The sequence below is a fragment of the Polistes canadensis genome, unplaced genomic scaffold (assembly GCF_001313835.1).
Source record: "Polistes canadensis isolate GaletaPanama2010 unplaced genomic scaffold, ASM131383v1 scaffold_107, whole genome shotgun sequence".
Taxonomy (NCBI): Eukaryota; Metazoa; Arthropoda; class Insecta; order Hymenoptera; family Vespidae; genus Polistes; species Polistes canadensis.
This window is the reverse complement of record NW_014569654.1, coordinates 458,534-483,794: the sequence shown is the minus strand read 5'-3', so window position 1 is coordinate 483,794 and position 25,261 is coordinate 458,534. Positions and strand designations below refer to the sequence as shown.

The 25,261-nt window shown below is 35.6% G+C and overlaps 1 protein-coding gene across 4 annotated transcripts in view; it reads left to right on the top strand.

The window, feature by feature from the left end:
* The first annotated feature begins 344 nt into the window (after window positions 1-344).
* LOC106787590 (tensin-1-like) overlaps window positions 345-25,261 on the top strand; it is a 137,014-nt gene continuing 112,097 nt past the window's right edge. For 2 of the 4 annotated variants that reach the window (XM_014750100.1, XM_014750098.1), the window contains exon 1: window positions 345-509. Coding sequence is in view for 1 of the 4 variants with exons in the window: in XM_014750096.1 (XP_014605582.1) it covers window positions 1,640-1,671 (32 nt within the window). In the remaining 3 variants the exon portion in view is untranslated. Of the gene's footprint in view, window positions 510-1,624; window positions 1,672-25,261 lie in introns of those variants that run through there. The other 2 variants (XM_014750096.1, XM_014750099.1) reach the window with 2 other exon arrangements.

The window sequence follows — 25,261 nt, the reverse complement described above, 5'->3', positions numbered from 1 at the left end:
CGGCGAGTCATCCGCGTATCTTCTATCGTAAGGAACGCAGCCTCTCTCTCCTCCATCATCCTCTTTCCTTTCCTCTCTTTCAATTTAATCTATATTTTATCTTCTCTAATTATTAAACATTTCTTATATTCGACCGTTATTGTTATTTTGCCGTCATTATCATCTTTTTCTTTCTAATCATCCACATTACCTTTTTCTTCTACTTAATCTTTTATTTTATTTTCTTTTCGTTTTTCCTAACATTTCCTTCTTTTCGTTCTTTCTGTCCGTTACGAAACGCGATAAAAAAAAAAAAAAATCAAGGAGACAACAAAACGACAAATAATTATTAACAATTCTAGAAAGTGAATTATTATTATTTTGTTTACCATCGTTCCATATCCTTTTTTTTTTTCTTCTTTTTATCTTTATAGTTTTTATTATCAAGTGCGACTAAGCGTAATTTAAAGGACTATAAAGTCAATCGATGATACGTTTTCAACATTTGAAAGAAGAATTCAAGATTCAAGGTAAGAGTTTTAAATTCGTCACCGAAACGAATCGAATTTGATGGACTTTTTTTTATTTCTTTATTTTTTGTTTTTAATCGTCGACAATCTTTTTCTTATAACTGATGAATAAGAAATAACACCAATGGATTTAATAGACGTTCTTCTTCCTTTATCGATCAAACCGTGAAGTCTATTATTCGATCTTGAGTGACAGTCCTTCGACGTTTTACCGCGAAGTGAGAGTGGAATTCGACCGAATTGTACGGATTAATCGAAGAGATTATATCAAAGATTTATTTTTACCTCTCGTGGTGGTAGAAATAAACATTTTTTAAAATCTTATATACTTATATTTAACATATTTATAAGATACATGTCTTTTTATAAAATAAATGTGATAATATTTTTATTTTAATTTTTTGTTATCATATTTTCAACATCAGAGGTTACTGCTTTTCTTTCTTTTTTTTTTCTTTTTTTTTTTCATCGTTTTCAAATCGATATCGATAATTGGTCATTATTTTAAGAACGTTCGTTGATCTATCAAAACGAGAAATTTAAATTGGACGAGAGATTAAATTTTTCTACATTATTAAAATGCGTATCGACATTTTTACCTTGGACGAGAACACTTCGATTAATTAAATTATATGAAATTGAATGAATTCCACTCCGATATATCGATAATATTATCAAAGTACGAATTATTATTTTGATGATGATAAATTTAGTAAAACGATTATCGTTAATAATGTTCCTATATTTCTTTAAAAATAATAAAAACGATGACCCTCAAAATTGGAGCTTACAAATCCAATAAGAGAAGCACGAGAAAGTGTGTCGAGAAGTTTGGAAAAGTATCGCGGTAACGATCTCTTTTCCTATCGAAATCTCTTCATACCCTCTAAAAAATAGTTTTGAACAATCATTCGTGTCCCAAAGTATCATCTATGAAATAGGTTGGATACAAATACAACAGCGTCAACGAAAATTCTGATTAAGTAACAGTGATTTCTTTTCTTTCTTTCTTTTTTTTTTTAAATAGGTAGGAAATATAAAAAGAATGGAAAAAAAAATAAGAGAGAAAGAGAGAGAATAACCGAGGTATGTGACAAACGACAACGAAGCTAATCAATCGGGATCGTCCGATGGGATTTTCGAAAAAAAGGACCAGTAAAAGGTATGTTTCGAGCCGCTCCGAGCGTTTACGTAGACCGTAAATTACGAACTTTTTCCACCATCAGCGAGTATTTTCTTTTTCTATCTCTCTCTCTGTCTCTCTCTCTCTCTTTTTTACTTTTTTTTTTCTATTTTACCGGCCAACCATACCCCCGTGTCGTATTAATGAGAACTCGTGCCGATGCTTCCGGCGAAGAATTAATTAGTTTGGGTAACCTAATTAAAAATAAAAACATCGTGCGGCTACGTTAAAACTGGCCTCATCGTTTTGGGATCCGTTATGGCAATAAGTAAACCAATCCGTGTAAATAGTCGCCTAATGTTGGATAAAAATTCATTACTTTCGGCAAACAGTCGATGGGGAAAATTTGCCACCACCCTTTTTCCCGATCCTATATTTTCGTGTATTTTTTTTTACCCGTTCGTTTTATTTTCCGTTCATGAATGTTATTCGTTAAACATTTTACGGGAACATATTTATATGCATCTACGTCAATATTAAAGAGAATTTGATTAATATGAAAGATAGTACTTGATAGAATCAACTATTAGAAATCATATTAACTTGATAATCGTTTATCGCGTTCGCTTTTACAAAAAGTTTTCATTTACGATTACTATTAAATAGAGAGAGAAGTTTTTTCAAAAAAGGATTACAAAAAATAAGTTTGTCGGAAAAATCGTGAGAAAATAATGAAATGTTTTTGCTTTATGCTTGCAAAACGCAGAACCCCCTGCTACCGGTTATGTTTTTCATTACGTAGAGTTCACGTATGCGAGCAACATTAATTTACGTCAAACGAGGTGTGGCCAATTTTCTCGAAGGTATCATCAACGAGATCACATTTTTGAAAGGGCACGTGGACGAAGCAATTTCCGTTAAAGAAATTCATGGAGGTAGATGAAAAAGTGGAAAGGAAAAAAAGGATGAAAGAAGAAGAAGAAGAAAAAATATGATAAAACGAGAGAGAAAGATTCGACAGTGACTTTCCCTTTAAATTATTCAGGTCCTACGTTCTGTAAGCGACGCTTAGGTGTAACAGCGATTTACTTGGAAACGATCGATCAATTAAGTCGACTGCTACTAGCCCTAGAGAACAATCGAGCTTTGTTATCTGCCAGGTTGAATCCGTTTCATTGCCACGAGTCTCATCCGTCTTTTTGCTCCACGAAATTCGTCAGATTGTTCGTGCCGGTGACGTAGGCGATATGCCAGGATAAGCGTCTCAAATGAAATTTCCGATTTCTTCCTCGCCATCGAACGACTTTACGATGATCGTTTTAGCACGAGCTTTTCCGCCCATTTCCGATCGTTTCGAAAGCAAAGTGCACGGAGAACTGGTTCTCCCTTCTCCCTTGTCACTCTCTCTCTCTTTCTCTCTCTCTCACACTCCTTATATTTATATCGTGCATTGCCAGAACGCGTCGCAACGCTGCATTTTTGTCACGTAAATGCGTAACGATCCCACGCTCGAAAATGTGTCTCCTCGTATCGACGATGGTAGATACATTTTGCAAAAAAGAAAAAAAAAGAAAAAAAAAAACGAAAAAATGAGACACGTTGGGATGAACGTGGGGTAAAGGAAATAATAAAAGTGTTTCACATTTAAAAGGTATATGACAATAACAAAACCCTGTACCATCTACGACATTTTATCGTGTCACGAAGAAGTTATCAGTCGATAGCGAAGAATTTTCTTTGCATTACTCACTCACTCACTGCGATCGATATTTGAAAATCATACGTCGTATGAAATATGAATACGAATCACTTATATCCCTTTCGATCATTCTCCGATTATGTTTGATCACGTATAGACAGCATCTATCAACGTTCTCCCAAATTTATCACGCCAGCAGTAATAATTGATAACCAATATACCAATCCTTCTCTCAAGCGCTAATAACGTTTTTGAAGGGCTTTTCTTTTTTTTCTTTATTTTTTTTTTTCTTTTTTTTTTTATTGTTTTTCTATTCCTTTTTGTTTTGTTTTAGTGCCTTCTTTGTTTTTCTATTATTATTTTTTGTATCCAACCACGAGTCTTTGTCCACCTGCCGAATCTTCCGTTCGAGCGAGAACTCGCTGATTGGTTTTGCAACCATCCGGCTGTGAACCAAACAAATTGCTTTTTTAGAAGACAAAAAGATCGTTCCGTCTCTTTCTCTCCCTTTTACTCTCGCTGGTTACCGTTCTTGCTCCTATCGAAGGGACAATACCGTACCGTTCTATTCGTTTTCACTTTTTAACGAAGAACGACCGAAATATAATCAACTTATGAAGGTAGTCACGTGGACCAAGAAATACTTGATAATAATATAAATGTTCGGTAAATTATTCTTTTATGTGTCTCGCGTACGTCTCGAATTTAGTTTCTGAGAGAGAGAGTGTGAAAGGATGGAGTTAGGAAAGACCTAACATAAAGAAGAAACATAGAAAGAGATACCTATGCACATATGTATAAATATACCGTATATCTATTATATATTAAGAGAAAGAGAAAGATTGAGAGAAGTAGAAGAAGAAGAGATGACTAAAGTTTCCAACAAAACGTCACTCTTGTTTCTGGATTTTGTTTTCTGTCTCTCTATGACAATGCAAAACGTAGCTTCCTGCACGTACGAGAACATAAATATACGTAAATTCGTGCGATTCACACATAATTACGTATGCATGAACATGCACACGTAGCGTAGATACTTCTATCTAAAAACCGTATCCCAATGTTCTAGCGAAGGAGAACTCGCGTTACATTTAACAGAACGGTCCATCTCGTAAGTGATGCGTGTTCGCTTTAATTAAATTTATTTTATCTCATTTCGGTTATTTACGCATCGCTGCTAAGTATATACATTTAACATGCTTGTTTTCGTAAGTTCAAAAAAAAAAAAAAATATGAATAAAAAATACTAGTAACTCGTACATAACGGTTTTACGATAACAGATAATAAATTACAATATTTTTCGTTTATACAATACTTTACATTCCCAGACATTTCTCTCTCTCTCTTTCTCTCATTATTCCGTAATGATAAATTTAATTCTTGCATTTTCCTTCGCTTTTGCAATATATTCGTTGAATAGCGATTCGAAAAATTTCATGGAGAACACGTGTGTTTTATTATACAAACAAATTTTTTTCACATCGACTCATCCAATTTACATTCGATTATTCGGATGAATATTCGTAAAGGGTCATTTCCTATGGATCGTTAGTAGCGAACACGTAAACAAATTCGTTAATACGTGCATAATATATATATATATATATATATATATATATATATACATCTATATAGGTATGTATGATAGCAACGTTTCAACTTTGGTATTCGAGCTATATATCGATAAAACGATAAGAGAGTAGGGAAAAAAATGAAGTAAAAAAAAAAGGAAAAAGAGTGAAAGAGAGAAAGAGAGAAGAGGAAGACATACCGTTTCTGTACCCTACGTATTAACTATAAACAAACGTTTTCAGTATATACGCGAAATCGAGCGAACAGTAAACGGAGTGAGATCTCCGTATCAGCTTCTGTTTTTGATAGGCAGTCTGTGTTTGACGTTTCGATAAACAGGCCGTCGTTTTATCCTACATACTTTCGTTTTGTTCACTCGCCTGACTTTTCTTCGACCTAAAGAACGGTACGCATCGAAACCAGTTCGAAACGTTTCTATAAGAAAATTTACTACATCTCTTTGCTTCTCGAGATCATTTCGATAAAATCTTCGAATTCAATTCGTTTTCGACAAATTCATTCCAATTTGTATAAGAAAGATTTAAAAATTTTTCTAATTTATATAAAATAAATTTCTTTTTTTTTTGTATGATAAAGATACTAAGTTGTTTTAATTCTTACATTTTTGAAATCGAATTACTCGAATTATGTTGATATCCCAAAATAATGTAACAACGATCGTACGCATTATGTCTCTAGCAACGCGCGTATACGTTTTTATTTCTTGTTGAATATTAAAATCAAGTGTAGTAAACGTATGCGACATCGTGAAAAAGCAGAATTTAGGTCGAGTCGGTTATGAACCGTAAATTTACTAGTTTTTCTTTTGCAACGGTTTCATGAACACAATGGCCGAGATTCTCTGGTTGTTCTATCGTTAAGAAAAATGAAATTCTGTGAGCAACCGCGTTGAAAAGCTTTGAGAATAGTATACGAATGAAAATTAAAAAAATTGTCAAATGTGTATACGAATGTGTGTATAAGCTTTTGCGTAGAAAAATGTAATCGATTGTCTTTTTCGATTAAACACGACATAATGTAATTCATTCCTTTTAACGAAATAAAGAAAATTGATTACAATCATTAAGAAATGTTAAATATGAAACAGAATCGATAGAAACGTAACAAACGACAAGAAACAAAATTCAAAAGATCAATGATGATTACTCGGGAAATGTTAAAATACTTTTGCACGTGTCTGCATTTTCCGGTATGTTGCGACGATCTTTCAAAAGGGAAAGAGTAGAAATATACGCAGGGAGAAAGAGACGATATTAAATCCGGCCATCGACAAATCCACTCAAAAGGAATTTTACTAAAACCAGCGAGATTCATAAATCGTGCATTGGCCGTAGCTTTGACAAAAAGCTTCGAACGTTTCATAAAGCATCCTCTTTTTATCTCACTCTCTCTTTCTCTGGTGAACGCACCGAACGAGAGGGAGGAAGGGGCTACGTGCGTGCATAGTACTCGAAACAATTCGACGAACGCAAAATTCTAACTCGCCCTTTCGTATATTACTCCGTTCATAGAACGAGAGAAAGAATGAGAGAAACAAAAAGAGAAAGAGACAAAAAGAGAGAGAGAGAGAGAGAGAGAGAGAAAAATATAATGCACGCGCATGCGTTATGCACTTTTCCTTCTCTATCGTTCGTTCGAATAAAAAAGAGAAGGAGGAAAAAAAAAAAAAAAAAAAAAAAAAAAAGGGAAAAAAAAAAAAAAAAAAAAAAAAAGAGAAAAAAATACGCATGCTTTTCATCGAAAGCTTCACAGCGTGGTTAAAAGCCGCGAAACGATCGGGGAATGCAGCTCTCGCGTCGATATTGCTCCATCGTCGAACCACATCGGAGTTAGAACGGCGTTCGTTTGCCGAACTGTATCGTTTGCCTATCGTATTACCGAACAAGTTAATTGTCCTGCCAACCCAAATATTCATTATGAATCGATTACAATTCCATCTTTACCTCTCGGTTTTATTATTTGCCGATATAATACGGATAGAATCCTCGTTATTCGCATTTCCTTTTTTTTTTTTATTTTTCACTCTTTTTTTTTATACATACAGAGAGAAAGATAGAAAAGATTTCTTTCTCTTTATATTCCCTTCTAGTATGTTACGTTAAAGACTGGAAAAGAAAAAATAAATAGAGAGGGGAAAAGAGAGAAAGAGACGGGGTAAGGGGAAATTTAATGGAGATCAAAAGACTGACGAGAGCAACGAATAGAGATAGGGGAAAAAAGGGAAGGAGGGAGAGAGAGTAGATAGTAATGGGGTGGGAGTGGTGGAAAATCGACATTTAGCTTTATGCAGATCGCTCGTACTGACCAATTGCGATTTTTGCGAATAGCCTTCTCGTCTGAAAGGTTCACTCGTTTCGACTCGAAGCCGAGTCGAACCGAATTCGTTCGTTGTCGTATGCAGTTCGCGCTAATTACGCGAACGCCGGCAATCGATGCTTCCGCCGTATTTTCGTCGAACTGGCTCACCATATATATATATATAAACACAAAGGTAGAATAAAGAGTAAAAGGGATAAAGAAAAAGTGCAAATAGTAACGATATCATCGTTTATTGGTAGTACGCATTAAATGAAAATTACCGGCGCCGTTGGTGCAACGACAATCGCAATCGTGACTATAATAATTGCTCGATAGAACTCGATCGGTCCAGAATTTTCGGATTTTAATGAAAGCTATACGACCAACTACCCACGCACACTGTAATAATACTCGTCGTATACCAAGATCCGTGTATGTAATACGAATTGAACGAAAGCCCAATAGAAATTCTGATTACTTCGTGCATGCGTGCTCTTCGAAATTAAAATTCGAACGTACTCGTACAGATTTCCCGTCGGATCTTTCTGTTTTTATTCGTCATCGATATAATTTCCTTTTCTGATTAACGATATTAAAATGTATTTTCCCCCTGCCTTCCCCTTACTCTCTCTCGAGATAATCCCTATTGAGTAATTACAAGATTTAAAATATTAAAGTGTATAAAGAATAAGCACATTTGTGTGATTGTGTATATTAAACTTGACAAGGACTTTGCTTTTTTAGTTACAAAATTGAAAATAATATCTAACCAATAATATAGGGTATACTCGTCACAAACAAAACCTCCGTTCTTTGCTATCTCGTAAAGATTTATTTTTTGTTTATTTTTATTTTCTTTTTTTTTTTACGAGCTTGCTATTTTTTCGAAAAGAACTGTAAAAATCATTGGTAAAAAAAGAGAAAGTCAGAGAAACGGCACGAAATGAATATGACACCGCGCAGAGAGAGAGAGAGAGAGAGAGAGAGAGAGAGATAAGTAGATTGTTGCGTTCTATTAAATTAATGCGCCATGAACTAGGACGCAATTTGACAGTAATAAACAACGAGCAAGTACCTACCACGCACTTGATTTCTCGTCATTGCTACCGTCATCGTCTTTTAGTCGTCATCGTCGTCGTGTAGTCATGATACAATCAACGAACTCGAGTGGTAGCGAGGCCAACGTGAAACGAGAACTTCGTTGAACCTTCGTAACGATCTCGAGCAGGCATACGCTACGTTGATCCTATTCATTCCGTTTACACGACGAGTCGAGAGACTGTCATTGGCAAAAGTCCATTGTACGCAAGGCTTCTATGGATTAACGTAAGGCGTTAAACATAACTTCATAGGAAATTTACCAAACCTGAGATTATCACCTTCAACTTTATCTGTAATCCATCGTACTAGTTTATCAGACAATTTATCGATTCCACCTGCATCGCAATACTAATCAATTATTATTATTACTTTCCTTTCTCGATAAATTGATCTACACCTTTCTGTGTAAATAAAAATAAATTATTTTCTAAGTAATAATTTTGTACACAGACGCTTTAAAAGAGAAAATTTTTACTTTAAGAACACAGCGAGCATATGTTCTTGAACATCTGTATTTTATTTTTAAATTTAATAATCCCTCCCCAAAGAAGGGAAAGAATACTGAAAGCTTGCACTCTTCTTTTAAGCAGCGGTGGAGGGAAAGTTTTTTCTTATAGAATAAAAGCGTTGAACTAAAATAAAAATATTGATCTGTTATTTATAAATTTTCTGCTCTGCCAATAGATAAGTTAAATATAATATTAATATCTAAGAATACCCCCTCCCCCCTCGGATGGAAATAAGATTTAATCTCTTAAAAATAATTCATCGATATAACGAAATGACCGTCTCGAGTGGGAAGAAGGATAGTCTATAAAAGATTCCACGCTGGATACTCATTGGTTCGTCGTCTAAACGTTGAAAGAGAAAATCCGTTTCTTTCTTGTAAATCCAAGATAGTCTCTAACACTTGAAAAGGGAGACTAGAGGGAAAAAGGTTTACGACATCGTAGGTCGGCATTGATAAAATTGCGAAGCACTTCGTTTCCCGATCAATCTCGAGCGAGTAGAACGTTCTCGCAGAGCCAGACTGAATTCTATCGGCGAAATGAAATTAAGGTTGTCATGTGGTAGGCGCACCGAGGGTTCGTCTCAGTATCCAAGTACGTTGGTATTTATTTGCGGTGATCTCGTAACGGTGACCCGCTTTTGCCAGAACAAATCTACGCGTATATATATATATATATATATATATATATATATAATACATCCTTTCCCCCTTATCCCGTGCTGTTCAACCCTCGACCCTTTTATATTTCTTATCTTAAGCCCGTTTCCTGTTATCCCTCAATATGTCTAATTAAGACTTCTTATTTTCTCATTAATTCGTCTTTCCTTTAGAAGTATCGACGATTAGACATCAAATAGATTTTTTTTGATTTACTCTTTCTCTTTATTTCATCTAAGAAAAATATTATACTCTTTCAATTTCATTAGATAAAATCTCTATCTACGCGATTTTTAATCATACCTAACGGTCACGTCCAATCCAATAAATTTGATCAAAGTTTTGCTTTCAAAGATTTATAAGACTCGTGTTTATACATTATTTACGAGTCTCTCTGAGCAACCGTTGTAAAAAGAAAAATAAAACATAGTACGAAAAATCTAGCGGTAACGCTTTTTTACATTTTAGTTTTTAAATGAATTACGAAAAAACCTTGGGCTGAACGTATCGATTTATGCAAAATTTATTGAAGGGTCAACATGTTAAAAATTGCACGAACAAATACAACGTATGAATGATAAAAAGTGTATGTTTTGTTTTTTCCTTGAATAAATTAATGTTTGCGATCGATCTTTGTAACGAAATTCAATCGGAGGAATATTTCCTAATGGCTTAAATTAATCATACAATTTAGTTTCCCTCATTCCTATCCTATTTTTGAATTTACTCTCGTCGACATTGAACGCTAGGCGACGTCAAAGAAGAAACGATAGGGAAATTCGACGACATGCTAACGATATCATTCTGATCAACCTATTTTCGTTCGAACCATCTTACTCTCGTTAAAGAACATCTGTAGACTAAAGACTATCCTATAATTATAGCTCGTAATCGAATACCTTAGATCGATTACGTGGTTTTCTTATTATCTTGAGACCACGATGGTTTGTAACACGATATACTGACCTCAATTATCCCGAAAATCTGAGTATAAGGCTACCGAATTTGTTTCAATAATACCCAAGAAATTACGTCCTTGGTTATATAGTAGCCTGTTCGTAATAAAACCACGTCTCAATTATGTTGCTATCTCGATTATCCGAAGTTGGAATGTTAAAGAGAGGAAGCTCGGTTTATAATAGCGATAATTCCAAGAGAAAATCTTCAGAAGGATAAAGCATGAAAGCTGTTTATGTCGATAATGAACTTGAATAACGACTATAAAGTAATATCTACAAATACTATCTATAAAGTATAATTTATACTTTTCTACCTATTATAAAATACTTCTCTAGAAAATTCAGACTAATAAAGCGACAATGAAATTTTGTTATTGGCAATAAAAAGAGAAAATAATTAAATGTTCGCGATAAAAAATAAAGAATTGTAAGAAAACTTTAACAACAATATCTGTACTTTGATTATAACAATACTATGTGATACCTTCCAAGACGTCCCATCAAGGCTCTTTCTTTTCGAAAAAAAGGAAAAGACATGTATCCTGAAGGATAAGAGTGAGAGTCCGAGTAAAGTGGACGGGGTGGGTGGTAAGCAATCTAATCTGGCCGCAGGCAACGGAATAGAAAGATACGAAGAAGAACAGAAACGGCAGCACCACTGGTATCATCTTCCTTCTTTAACCTTTTTCTTTCACTTTGAATCGATCGTTCGTTCGATCATCCATCCCTCTTTCTCTCTCTCTCTCTCCCTCTCTCCCGTTCTGTTATTTGCTTCAGTCTTCTTTGTCTCTCTCTTTCTCTCTCTTTCTCTCTGTGTTACTTTTTTTTTTCTTGACAATAGCACGCACAAAGAGACCCACTCACGTGCTTAGAAGTAAGAATATATATCCTCTCTCTTCCCAATGTCCTGCCTTCGACCCTCATAAAATCTCCTAGTTCTTGATTAACACCGGAACTACATTTTACTCGAAACATGGCCAACGGCCACTGTCCTCCATTTTCTCTCTCCTTCTCCTTTTACCAAACACCTTAACGACGAGAAACATCGAAAGGAACAACGAAAGTTGCTGCCTTGCCACCACCAATTTCTCGCTACCTTCTCCGACCTACTTTTCAGATATACTTACTTTTCTTCTTCACCTTTTTTTTCTTATTGTTACACCTTGGCTGAACACGTTGAATCCCTTAGATAGATCCCTCTTAAAATCATTTCAATTCGGAGTCGATATCGTGATAATACTTTCTAGGTAGAACTACGTATATCATCGATTGCCACGATGTTGTTTTTTTTTCCTTTCTTTTTATCGATTGCAACGATATGTCTCTTTGTACCCTTGAGAGCAAATCCATCCCGCGTTTGGGGATTTTCACTGAGTGTCAGTACACACAATCACGATGATATATGTTGTTCCGATGTCTCTATGATATTTGTTTTATGCTCGCGGTCTTTTTTTTTTCTTTTTACTAGATAAAAAATCGTGGAAAAATTTTTCTCGCCTCACCTATTGAGAAGACATTTTTTTTTTCGATATTGATTCGGTTTTATATTTTTCTATAGAAAAACAAAACAAAAAAAAAAGATAAAAATCGTATCGTATGTAATATATTCGATTATTAGATTTGTTTAGATATAATGCATCGTTAAATTTTGAAATACATTTGCAATAGCTGATTACTTGATATCCATCGGGAAAGAATAATGAAGTATGAATCACAAGGTGGTTTCACGCTATTAGAAAAGCTCGTAGGAAGGAAGGGAAGACGAGATCGTAGAATAGAGTGGCCCATGGGAGCACTCGCGTCGGCTAAATCGAGAACAGCCCTGAGATTATCGAAGATATACCGTGCCCCGGCGCTCTACTTAATTCGACGGTGTAATCAAGCGAGAATACCGATTTGAGCTACGATTTATGATCGTATTAATGGCTTCGCCATAGCACGCTGAAATTAAAATCGTTGAGTTATTACCCCCTTCGCGACGACAAGAAGCTCCAACGGATAGAGTCTCCTACGAACGTTCTATGTAAAATACACACTTACAAGATCATTGTAACTATGATAAATTTACCGTCTTTTCGATATTCCTTACTAACATTTTTCTCTTTTTCATTAGCCTACGACGAATACCTATAAATTAATCTATAAATTTATATTGAATTTTTTTTTAATTAATAATTTATCACACGGTTTTAAATTTATTTTTCGAAGTTAAATAATGTTTGAATTGAAATCAAATTTAATCGTATATATTTTTTCGAATTATTTACGAATTCAATTATAATTTGGATAAAACGTTGAAAGGAAAAAGTTAAAAAATCGTTGAATCGAAATTGTAGTTGATGTTTCATTTAACTTATATTGTTAAAAAGAATGATAAGAAAAGTGATGTTGAATTAATTTAAACGAGCGAATGGAGATCATCTACTGAATAACAAACTTTATTACATGTAAGTAAGTAGTTACAACGTATCTAGACAGTGTTGAAAGCATTAACGTTGTTTGAACAAAGTGACAAAGTTGTCTATCACCTCGAATCTTTTTGTCTCTCGTTCTCATTTTCTCTATCTATCTATCTACCTACCTACCTATCTATCTATCTATCTATCTATCTACCTATCTATCTACTTTCTTTCTTTTTACAAGAAGGACGAGTGTTTTACGGTCAGTATAAGAGTGACGACGAAGGGGAAACGAAAAAGGGTGGATAAAAGAAGGTCATGGGATCATAAATCAAGCTCCCTTGACGAAATTTCATCTGTATCTGCAAAAAAAGGTATGTTCATGTTCATTCGTTCGTTCGTTCGACTGTGCGAGATTGTCAACTAACTTCGAAGGATTTCTCTAGTATTGTCGGAAAGTGACAAATAATACGTGCCCCGTGAATGAACGGTCATCTATTATTCGTGTAGGCGTATAACGTTGTAAGATGAAGAAAAAAGAGATAAAAAAAAAATAGATAGAAAGAATGAAAGGGAAAGGAAAAGATAAAGACATAGAGAGAGAGAGAGAGAGAAGATGGGGTCGATTGAGTGAGACGATGGATGAGAAAAGAACGCGCGGATACCTTTGAATCTGTCCTGCTAGTTTTTAGAGTATGAAGGAAAAAAAGAGAAAGAAATAGAAAGAGAGAGAGTGAGAGAGGAGAGTAGAGAAAGACAAGTGGTCGTTTTTACGGTAGCGGCTCTTCTATCATTTTGCTTTGGTAAAACGATCATAAATCCAACGATGTTTCTTCATTGGCTTCTCCTACTCTTCTTCTTTCCTCTCATTCTGTTCTTCTTCTTCTCATTTTCCATCATCCTCATTTCTCGTCTCCTAAACGAAATCATAATGAGCTATAAACGGCTTTCGTTAAGGATTTCTCGTGCATATAGTTTTCAAGGAAAATAAAGTACCTACTCGAGTATTCGAGAATTTCGACTTACGATGATTAAACGAATTTAAAAGGGCTCGTGCCATCGAGGTAAAATTTCATTAAATTTTATAATTGACGAATATCTAACATCTTATTTTGCTTATTTCTATTGTTGTTTATTTCTTTATTATTGTTCTTTAATTTTTCTTTTCTTTTGTGCTTGTAAAAATCTGGTAAATCATTTTGGTTTTAGTGTTCGACATAAAGTATTAACCCATTATTAAAAGGGGTAAGTTTATGAAAGAGAAAAAGTTCCTCGTGATAGAAGGGGAGTTTTATTGGCGTTATTCGGCCACCGGTTTTCTTCATTAGGGCGAAGATTTGAGTAACTTTTAAACGTCTCTCTTTCGGAAATCTTGTTGGAAGATTGTGGCAAAATTTTTTCCCTGTTTAAACTCAAAAAAAAAGTATCACGTAACTTTTTCGTCTGGATGGGCTCATGAAAATTCTGATTAAAAGCAAAAGTGATAGCTCTAATCGGAAAACTATCTTTATCTCTGTCTGTCTCTCTCTCTTTCTCTCTCTCTCTCTCTCTTACATTCATATTCTCCTTTTGTGGTCTTTTTAATTATCTCCTGTAATCGGTCGATGTTTGCAAAAGCTTAAAAGTGACATCGGCAGCGAACCCAGTTGGCTTCCTAATTGGCTAGAATACTTCATATTATACCATCACGTATATATATATTTGTATTATTTAATATATTTATAGAAATAATACAAACAAAATTCAAACGTAAAATAATAAATTAGTATAAATTCAACGTTAAAACGACAAGCATTAAATTCTCGACAAATGTATTGTTTCGAGATACTGATAAAGCAAAACGAATGAGATAATTTTAAATATTTCTACAAATTTCCAACCTAATTATCACCAATTTCATTAGCAAGTTGGTAGAATACGCGGTTGCCGTTGCACATTATCTTGTTAAACAAAACGCTAAAACGATTGTCAAAGCATCACGATTAACCGCGACGCTTTTACACAACATCGTAATCGTTGGAAACTTGTTAAAATTTGTTTGCACAGTGCTCGGGTAACCGGTGGTAGGTACCGAGTAAAGTGTCGTCGTCGCCGTCGGACGCGATAAACTTTTGACGGGAAAGGGGACTTTGAAAAAAAAAAAAAAAAGGAAAACACAAACAGGCAAAATGAGATAGAAAGAGAGAAAGAAAAAGAAAGTCAACGCGAGAGTACACGCGAGTGAACGCGCGAAAAAGAACGACACGATGGAAAAACGCAGGTATCCTAGCTAGCAGCTACCACCTTCTACCCCTCCTCCCCCTCCCCAGGGTGACGGGTCAGCCATCGAGCCTCGAACCCGTCCCAAAGCGTCTGCGGTCGGCGTATATCGCTCGGGGTAGTGCTCACCGCAATGTTTTCCTCCAATTTCACCCAAACAAACAGTCCGTTATAGATTTGCGAGAGTCAGGGTGCCCTCATCAATTTATAATGACGACCTTTGTATGTCGGAAAATGAAGGTAAAGCTGCAACCGGAGTGCACAAGAGAAAAAGTGCGCTCGCGCGTCGCACTGAGAGTAAAAGAGAGTGGGATAGAGAGGGAGAGAGAAGAGAGAGAGAGACAGAGAGAGGGAGAGAAAATCAGAGGACATCGGAGAAAAGAAATAGCGTACACCGCCATGAAAATATCAAGAGACCATTACCAAGCCCAAGCAACTACTCCCTTTTCTCTCTTTCTCTTTTTATCTTCATCTTTCTCCACCAACCCCTTTTGCAATACTACTCCATTATTGTTATTGTTATTGTTGTTATTCCCGACTATTATCGTCGTTTTCTTTCCTTCCTTGGTCTTCGAATCAACACCGCTTCCATTCTGTATCATTTTCTTCTTTTTCTTTTTTTTTCTTTTTTTTTTTTTTTCTTTCAATTCTACCCTCACTTTCCATTTCTCTTTCTTTAATACGTTCGTCAAATTTTTCCATCTACGACATTTTCCGTTCTTTTTCCTTGTTTTTTTTTTTTTTTCGGACGCATTGATTCTCCCGAAGTAATTATTTCATCGATAACTCGTATAAAATTACTCCGATAGGAATTAAATATAATATCTTCGATTGTGCAAGGGAAACCAATTTTTTTCTTTTTTTTTTTCTTTCATAAATTCCGTAAATTAAAATAAAAGAATTCCATATTTCTTTTTTCTGTTTCGTTTTGTGGCTTTTAGTAAATTCGTATTATTTACAGTTAGAGAGAAAATCGATGGACTCGACAAATTTTTCCTTAAGCAATTTCCTTCGAAGATGGCTCGAAGGGGAAAGAAAAAAAAAGAAAAGGAAAAAAAACAGGAAGCATTAGACAGGGTCGATCTCTTAATCGGACATCGACGCCCTGTCTCTATTCGGATCCAACGCAATCCCGAAACGAATCCATCCTACGGGCCCTCGACGGGAATCTACCACCAAAGACGAGAAGGAAAAAAGTGCGTAAAAAGGAAAAGCTGCGAAGGGGCGTAGGCTCTCTTTCTCTCTTCTTTATCTTCCTTTTTTTTCTCTTCTCTTCTCCTCTCCTCTCCTCCCTTCTCTTCTCTTCTCTTCTCTTCTCTTCTCTTCTTTCTTTTTCCAGTCTTCCATCGTTGATCCTGGAGTCCTCATAACGAACGCGGAGAATTCAGGCGGTGCCAAGTGCGAGTGGCTGTTTGCAGGGTCAGCTTATTTCTCTTCGACTTTCTATTATGAATATTCGTGGTTTTCATCCCTTCCTCTTATCTTCCACCCTCCCCTCCCGTCCCCCTATCCATTCCTTCTCTCATTCCCTTCTTACTCTTCTCAATCCGTCCGTTTTCCGTTCGTCTGTCTCTCCCCATCCCCATTCACCCCTCTCTCTCTCTCTCTTTCCTTTCGATGTCGGCGGTTTAAAGCATATTAGACCTGCTCTCGAGTCGGGTCCATTGTAAATGGGGAGATTGCACCGTACCGTCCGACGCGCACGATGCCCCTTTAAAATATCATCCCCCGGTTTTCGGACTTTGGCCCTCGAAAATCCTCAGATCATTCTCCAAAGTCAATGCCGACGGCGTACTACCAGTCGAGCGCATTTTTATTACACACGCAAATCCTCCTACCGAGAAGAATATTTTGTATGTGGGTGGGGTTTTCTTTTTGTCGTCATCCTTTACGCCAGAGAATATATGTTTGTCCGTTCCTTCAGATTTTTCGGAACGTCCAAGCTCGTCGGTGAATTTTTTACCGAGAGTCGCATTCATAATTAACGTAGGATATGATCTTTCGTGCACGTCGACGAGGAGGAATTTTTCGAAAAATACTCTTGTGCGATAACAAATTTTTTTTTTAAACAAAAATCAACGGCAACGAACGTGGTTTACCCGCTTAGTCGGTTAACGGACAATACGAAAAAAAGCCAGCTGTTTCATTGGACGCAACCGAAAATCTCTGAGAAGAAGATATTATCTTCTTTTTTCTTTTTTTTTATTTTATACAAAAAGAAAGTTAGTGGCATAAAAAGTAATATCGTAGTAAGAGAAAAGGTCGGGGGAATTCAAGTGGATGATGAGAGAATTTCGATTGATAACAAGTGTACCGTTGATATGTCCACACGAAACAAATGCCAAAAGAATCCGAAGAAAATAGAACGAAATGGAGAGGAGGTAGTCCACTCGAGAAGAAAACGAAGAAGTTTTCGTATAATTCTTTGTGGAGACGACCAAGTACTCGCAAGACAATGAAAGATTTCTATCTTTCTCATTTTACTTTTGTCTTTCTGTTAATGGAGAGTAATAGAGAGAGAAAAAGAGAGAGAGAGAGAGAGAGAAAGAGAGAAAAGATTAATACTGCGACAGAAAAGGCATCTTTGTTGGAGAGTCAAGTAACAATTAAAATTCTTTCCAAGGGTTTGCCGATTGTCCCCATTCGAATCGATGAAAATAATGCTCATGCTCGATGCTCTCCATACAGGGTGGTACCATTCATTACAGGTAAAACAAAAAAAGCAGACGTGCATTCCGTTGCGTAATGTGTGTACAATTCTATGCGTATAATTTGAACGGGTACACTAAACTAATATAAATAAAACACACACATATATATATATACATATGCATATAAGAATAAATACCAGTGCGTGGAAGAACAAACCTCTGCGTCATACGTCGAAGAGAATTAATAGCAGCGAATCGGCTTTTCATACGACGATTGTCTTTTCGTTGCCGCCTGCAAAATACGGTCATTAATTAACGGATTGATCGATAAACGCAGGAATACCGTCGGTTAAGTCGGCGACGTATGCGTGTGCTATATGATTATTATTATAGTTATTATTAGTATTATTACGAGTGTGTATAACCATCGAGGATACCGCATAATAATAAAGCTCCTTTTTTTTCCTATCGACAATACGACGTTAAAAGAGCGTCGTTGGGGATAATGACGGCTCAGAATTTTGTGGACACAAGGAAATGCATATGGAGAAATATACATATATGTGTGTGTGTGTTTGTGTATATACAACATATATGTATATATAAATATATGTATATTTATTATACGTATACGTATGCAAATACATAGCAATGAGAGAAACCGCGCATTCGGATGGAAGTTTGATAGAGTAATGGAAGCATTATTTGCTATGCAAATTTTATGTACGCTTATTAAGCTGTGCTTGAAACGGGCGATCAATATTCGGCAACGTTATGCGGTAGCTAAGAATAAATTATGGTGTGGACCGCTTAAATTACGGCAATTAATTAATGGCTCGCTTTCCCTTTCCTCTCCCCTCTTATCAAACTCTCTCTCCCTCTCTCTCCCTCTCTCTCTCTCTCTCTCTCTCTCTCTCTCTCTCTCTCTCTCTCTCTCTCTCTCNTGCGAAGAAAAATCTTTGGGTCTCTCTTTCTTTCTTTCTTTCTTTCTTTACTTGAACATTTCCCCTTTCTTTTCTTCTCGAATGGGAAATAAAGCCTCTCTCTCTCTCTCTCTCTCTCTCTCTCTCTCTCTCTCCCTCTCTTTTTTTCGCCCACCCATTCGATCTTTCTCTTTACTCGCGAAGTTTTTTTGACTTTCTGCATTTAGAATAACTGTTTTTACTCGCAGAAACCTCGTTAAAATTCAATCTGCGCGACCAGAGGATATTATAAAACAATATATCTCACAATCTATGGACCGATCAAAATATTCTAAAAGAAATATCGTATTTATCAATCGTTTTATTTCATTAACGATTACGTAGTATGGTTAAACGAATCAATATGTGGTCGGACATCGAAACGCATTATTAAATCATTTTACGTAGATGTATTTTACTTGGAGTAGGAAATGAAATATCGAACGGGCGCGTTAATCAAAAAACGACCGGAGATACGGAAATGTGAGGAAGAGAAATACAGGAAGTAAAAGAGAAAGAGAGAGAGAGAGAGAGAGAGAGAAAGAGAGAGAGAGAGAGATAGGAAAAGAGATAGATAGAAGGATAGGTTATTGCATGACGGAAAGTTTCGTGATATTATATCCTTATTTAAAGAATACGAATTTTCGTTGATTCATATTTTTTACGAGAATACTAGTTAAAAGAAAGTAAGTAAAAGAAGAAAAAAAGAGGGTAATGACATGAAAGAAATGAATTACCACACTCTTATTACGCACAAGTTCAAAGAATGATTTTGTCATAAATAAATAAAAAATGTTAAAAAAAAAAAGAAAGAAAAAAAAAATTAAGGGAAGAGAAAAGTGTTAATAATTCCAAGAGAATCACGTTGATCCTCCATCACGAACTCGTTATTATCGGACTTTTTATATTATTTCCTCGTCTCTTATTATTTAGTTCCTCTCGCCTCGTCCTCAAATTGCTCGAAGTAAGACGCGTTCCTTTGCTCCGAGTAAAATTACATTCATTACATCAATCGCTTCGCAGCGTTACGAGATCGAGAATTTCCGGCTCCGAGTGGTCCACTCTTCATCTTCATGGTTTTTTTTTTCTTCTTCTTCTTCTTTCTCGGTCTCCTCTCATCCTTTTCCCTTTTGCGAGGGTCGCGCGCCGATTTATAGGGTGGGAGATTCTTCTTAGAAGTTCGCGTGCGCGTGGTCCGTCCCATGAGAAAATTAGTTCTCGTTAAGGGCCGATGTGATATATATATATATATATATAATAGAAAAACTTTCGCACTGATCGAGATTGCACCGCGAAACGAGTTTTAAATCGTACGTATGTTTCGATCGATCAGAGAAAACTTCCTTTTAATTTTTCACTTTTTTTTTAACTTCGATTACAAGCAAGCAAGCAACCAAAAAAGAAATATTATATAATGCGCCTAATTATAAGTTGTAAGTACACCGTTTATTTTAAACTCTAAAAGTCAATTAAAAATTTCTTATTTCAATCAATTATTTAAAAAGTGCCAATATTATTATTATTATTATTATTATTATTATGATACTCTGTTCATTTAGTTTTGTCGTGGAAATCTATTGGAATTCGTATAGCTGCATTTCTTTTCTCATTTCTTTCATTTCCATTATATTAAAATCATTAAATTCAAATATTTACACAAAATCAATTAAAAATAAAATAAAAATATCTTCTTAATTAATTATATCTCGAAAAGTGTCAATACCATTTATTATTACGACACTCGTTCGTTTTGTTAAAGTTAGTAAGGTATTGTTGAAAATTTTCGAGAAGATCCTTTTAAAGAGAATAATAGGAAACGATCGCACGATTACTTTATCAAGAGTTTATCACGAAAGGATCACAAGAGCAAAGCCTGAACTGGCACAGCTGCAGCTGGCTGCATCGGTTCCTACTTCTCTTATCTTCTCTCTTACGTTTCTTTTCAGAAACAAAGTAGAGGAAGAAGAGGCAAATAGAAAGAGAGACAGAGGGAGAGAGTGAGAGAGAGAGAGAAAGAGGGTGATAGGTAGAGAGCAACGACGCCCACGCCTCAAGGCCTAGACAGATTACGTCGCCGACTGACTAGAGCTCGGATGATCCGTCAAAGAAACGTTTCACCCTCTCCATAAAGGAAAGCTTCCGTCTATCCACCCCTCGTCGTCCTTGTATCTCTCTCTCTCTCTCTCACTCTCTCTCTCTCTGTTTTTCTCTTTCTCTTTCTCTCTCACTCTATCAACAACGATCACTTTGGAATCCTACCAAAGTATCTTGACTTCGACCACTGAGTTCTCTCTGTTAGCTTTCTAGAAATACATCGATGGAAAAAGAGTCAATCCTAACAACGAATTTCGATTCGAACTTACACGTGACTTTCTACACACACGTAATATCTTTTTCATCCCATACAACTTTTCATTTCCTTTATACTTTTTCTTTCGACAAATATTATATATAAAAGAAGATTTGTTTTTTTCTTATACGATAATCTTTCGTGATATTATCGCGAATGGTCGAACATCCATGAAATCCAAAATGACATTTAATCTTACGAATTAGAAATGTGTATTATTGATTAGAATAATCATAAGTAGGTTCAATAAATTAAAGAATCGACGCATCGATCCGTTAGTTAGATGACAAAACTGGTACGTCGAATAGTAGTGGTCTGTTTACTGATGGAAGCGCGACACGCTTCCGAGTGTTTGCCTTGGAGGGACATCGATTTGTTCCAGCAACAGATGTGCCATCTTTCTATCTTTCTAAAAGAGCAATTTCGAAAAATGCTTTGATGTTATAGGAGATATTAGTCAAATCGTCTTTTTATGCAAATATTGATATATTATATCGTGCAAGGAAACATGAAAATATTTATTCGCCTTGCAATGAATTTGTACGTAATTACGAGATAAAATAATTATAATTATAAAAATCAATTCGTTACTTTAATTAATTAACGATAATGATTGATACGGTATTAACATATAATACAGAGAATAGATATAAGATAACGTCAAAAATCCAAAAGAAGAAAGAGTCCAAAAGGGATTGGGTAAGGGCGCCGGTATGCGTCGTACTTATTCACTTGTCCGCTCGAATACACATATACAAAGAAGATAGAAATTCGCGAGAGAAAAAGAAAGGTAGGTGGTAGAAAAAAGAGAAGAAACCGTCAAGAGGGAGTGGATGAGACGGCCGAGCACATTATTAAAGGAATCCATCTGTCTTTGAGTATTTCCGCGACACAATTAAACGCCTCCCGTACAGGAGTGACCGTTAGCAATCCACCCATTCTCTATCTCTTTCTCACCCTACTACCATTCTATATCTTTTTTTCCTTATCCTTTACTCTATTCTCCTCTTCTTCCTCCTCGTCCTCTTCCTCATCTACTTTTTCTTTCTCCTTTTCTTCTTTCGTTTCTCCAGCGGTCCAGAAGTCGCACATGCCATCCCCTCCTTTATTCCGCCATCTTTGATTTTCTCCAACATGCCTTCGAGCACGACGACACGATCCACCCCTTCCCTTCGACCCAATAGCATCCTCCATCTCGTAGAAGAAAAGCTCGTCTCTGCTTTGGCAACGCTTTTGCTCCACCTCCTTCTTTATCATTCTTCTTTCCTCTTCATTTTTCTTCCCGTATTATTTTCTTTCTTTCTTTCTTTCTTCCTTCTAATTTTTTTTTCCTCCCTTTTTGTTTTTACCACTCGGAGGAAGTTAGCCAAGCAACGCGTTTTAATGACACTTCTACCACTCTCACTTTTCATTTCACTTCACTTCATCCTTTTCCTTCGCATTTCCTCATTCGCACTCTCTTCTATCATATTTCTTTTTTTATTCTCCTTTTTCCTAAACTTTCTTCTTAACATTTTATTTTTTAAACGCCGCTCTTTATTTATTTATATATATTTTTTTGTTGCCTCAAATATTACGGTTTTACTTCAATTTTACATCTCGTAGTTATTTATTCTATACGATCTTCCTCTGTCCGTCTGTCTAGTAAAAGTTAAGATAAAGTTGAGTCAAAGGTAGAATCGACGAATAAATATACTTTTTACCTTACTCGACACGTTCCTTCTTCAAAGTACGATCAATGTAAATGCGCGAGAAAGAGATCAAAGAGAAATAAAAAGAAGAGGGGGAATAAAGAGAGAGAAAGATATATCTCGTAATAGTATAGGTGTCTCGTAAAATAATTTTACGCATGAGAGAGGGAGGGACTCTCGGCATACGATCATTAACTAAAGTTTCACGGTTTTATGAATAATATCTGTGTTCTAGTAAGCCCTTTAAGAGTAGACGAAAGAATCTTAAAATGAGATAGAATGTTCCCGCGTGATTTCAGTGCCCTCGGGAAAATTGGGAGTCGCTAATTTGAGATTACTCGCCGACAGGAAGAACAGCACCATCGGTCGTCATTGTCCTTTAGGGTATTCCGCCCTTCTTCCATCTCATCTTGTCCACCCTTTCTTCTTGATTTTCAAATCGTCTCCGGTTGGTTACTTGGTACACTCTGCCTGTCTTCGTCTCTTCGTCGTCGTCTTCTTCTTCTTCTTCTTCTTCTTCTTCTTCACCTTAAAAGCAATTGAATTACGCCCGACGTAAGGACGTTATTTGATTACGCATCCTTGCTTGCTTCACGGATGGAAGGTGGGAAGTAATTTGCTAGCACGATTCGATTAGCCTTATCGTGACTTGCTATTAGTGAGACCTGTTTCCTACTCGCTAATTACTAAATACTTACTACTATGAACAAAAGAGGAAAATTAAGTTAAAGAAATTTTTTCTTTTTTCCTATTACTTGGTTTTTCATTTGTTCATCAAATTTCATTGACAAAAAACTAGTTCTCGTCAGATCACTTAAGTCAAGCAACGATGAATACGATTAGTACATGGATGGGTGATTCGTTAGAAAAAGAAAAAAATAATCATATGCTGTTGACTCCAAAGGACGATAAAAAACACGACATTTTTGGAAATGTGAGATATGTGTGAGAACGTTTTCTTAGAAAAATAATTCCAACCTATACCAAGGGGAATAATAAAAGACGATATTTTATAAATCATAATTAAATTATTATATATAATATATTTTAAAATTTAATTAAATATTTCGTCTAATAAAACAATACAATAATTTCGATCACTTTTTCGTAATAATTACAATGAATGTAGTCGATGTTAATGATTAATATTATTGAAAATATCGAAAAATGAGAGAAATCATTTTATTTACTTATCGATAAATATAATATCTCTGTCTCCCTCTCTCTTTCTATTGGTTATACGGAATATGCCGAATATTCATGAAATCCCACCAATTAGTCTGGTCGGTTTTAACCGCGTCGTTTAATCGCTCGTTGCAGTAAGCTTTGCCTATGTTCGTTATCAAATAAAGGATAATGTATATACCTAGTGTATTACTATAGCTCTTTCGCGCTTGCTTTTTGTCGCCGTGCCGTGATAAAGGGCAGAAGCGAAGGCTTAAACAAAGTGAATCCTTGTTATCCGATTTAACGATTATTAAATCTGATAATAAATTCGGTATATAATCGTATCGTGAGAACCGTCAGGAATTCGTGCAGGTGTGCAAGGATAATGCGTTGATTTTCGTACAACTAAAAACGCAATAGTTTGGTTATTCGATTATACGCTTGCTTAAGTTCCGTATCTCTTCCTTTTTTTTCTCTTTCTTTCTCTTTTTTTTCATCTATCTATCTATCTCTCTCTCTTTTGACAATCGTTCTACTCCCAGACCGTTACCATGCTAATATCCGAGAAAGCTGAAGAGTCATAAGATGAAAAAAGGGAGAAAGATTCTCGAATTGCTTTCAACGTCGAGCTTCTTTCTACCGTTTTCATTATTCTTATTGCTGTGCAGACTACACCGTCTACATTTCTTTCTTCGGCAACTTCTTTTCTTCCTTGCGATTAGGTAAACCTCCAGTGAAAGCAATTCACGATCACCCAGTATATCTCTATCAAAGAACTCGCGTACAATATTGATGTGCTCTTCGAGATCGAATCCCTCGTAAAAGAACATTAACAATTGCTCACTCTGTCAACAACCATTGTATTTTCTATGACAGTCTATTAAAAAAGAAATAAAATCATTTGTTCAAAATATGTTTCTTTTTTCTTATTACGGTTAGGAAAAGTTATCTAAAAAATATTATTATTCGTGTTATTAAAGTAATATCGTTCGGTCGAGAATATTTTTTTTTTTTTAAATATTCGCGGATTATACGATTTTCTTGATATTCTTTAGAAAAAAAATATAATCTTTAGTTATCGAACACAAGGTGCATTTTGATATGCATTGGACAAAAATGCATGTATGTATATATGCGATCACCGGATTACTTTCGATATCGAGGAAACACATTTTCCTTTAGGAATGGAAGTTCGATGTTTCTGTAAGTAGGTATATAGTTTGCTATGAATATACTGTTTGAAGAAATCCGTAAAAGTAAGATAGACTTTTCCTCGTATCAGAATACAGGCGTCAGAATCGAATCTCATCTGTCTCAGAAGGCCTTTAAAG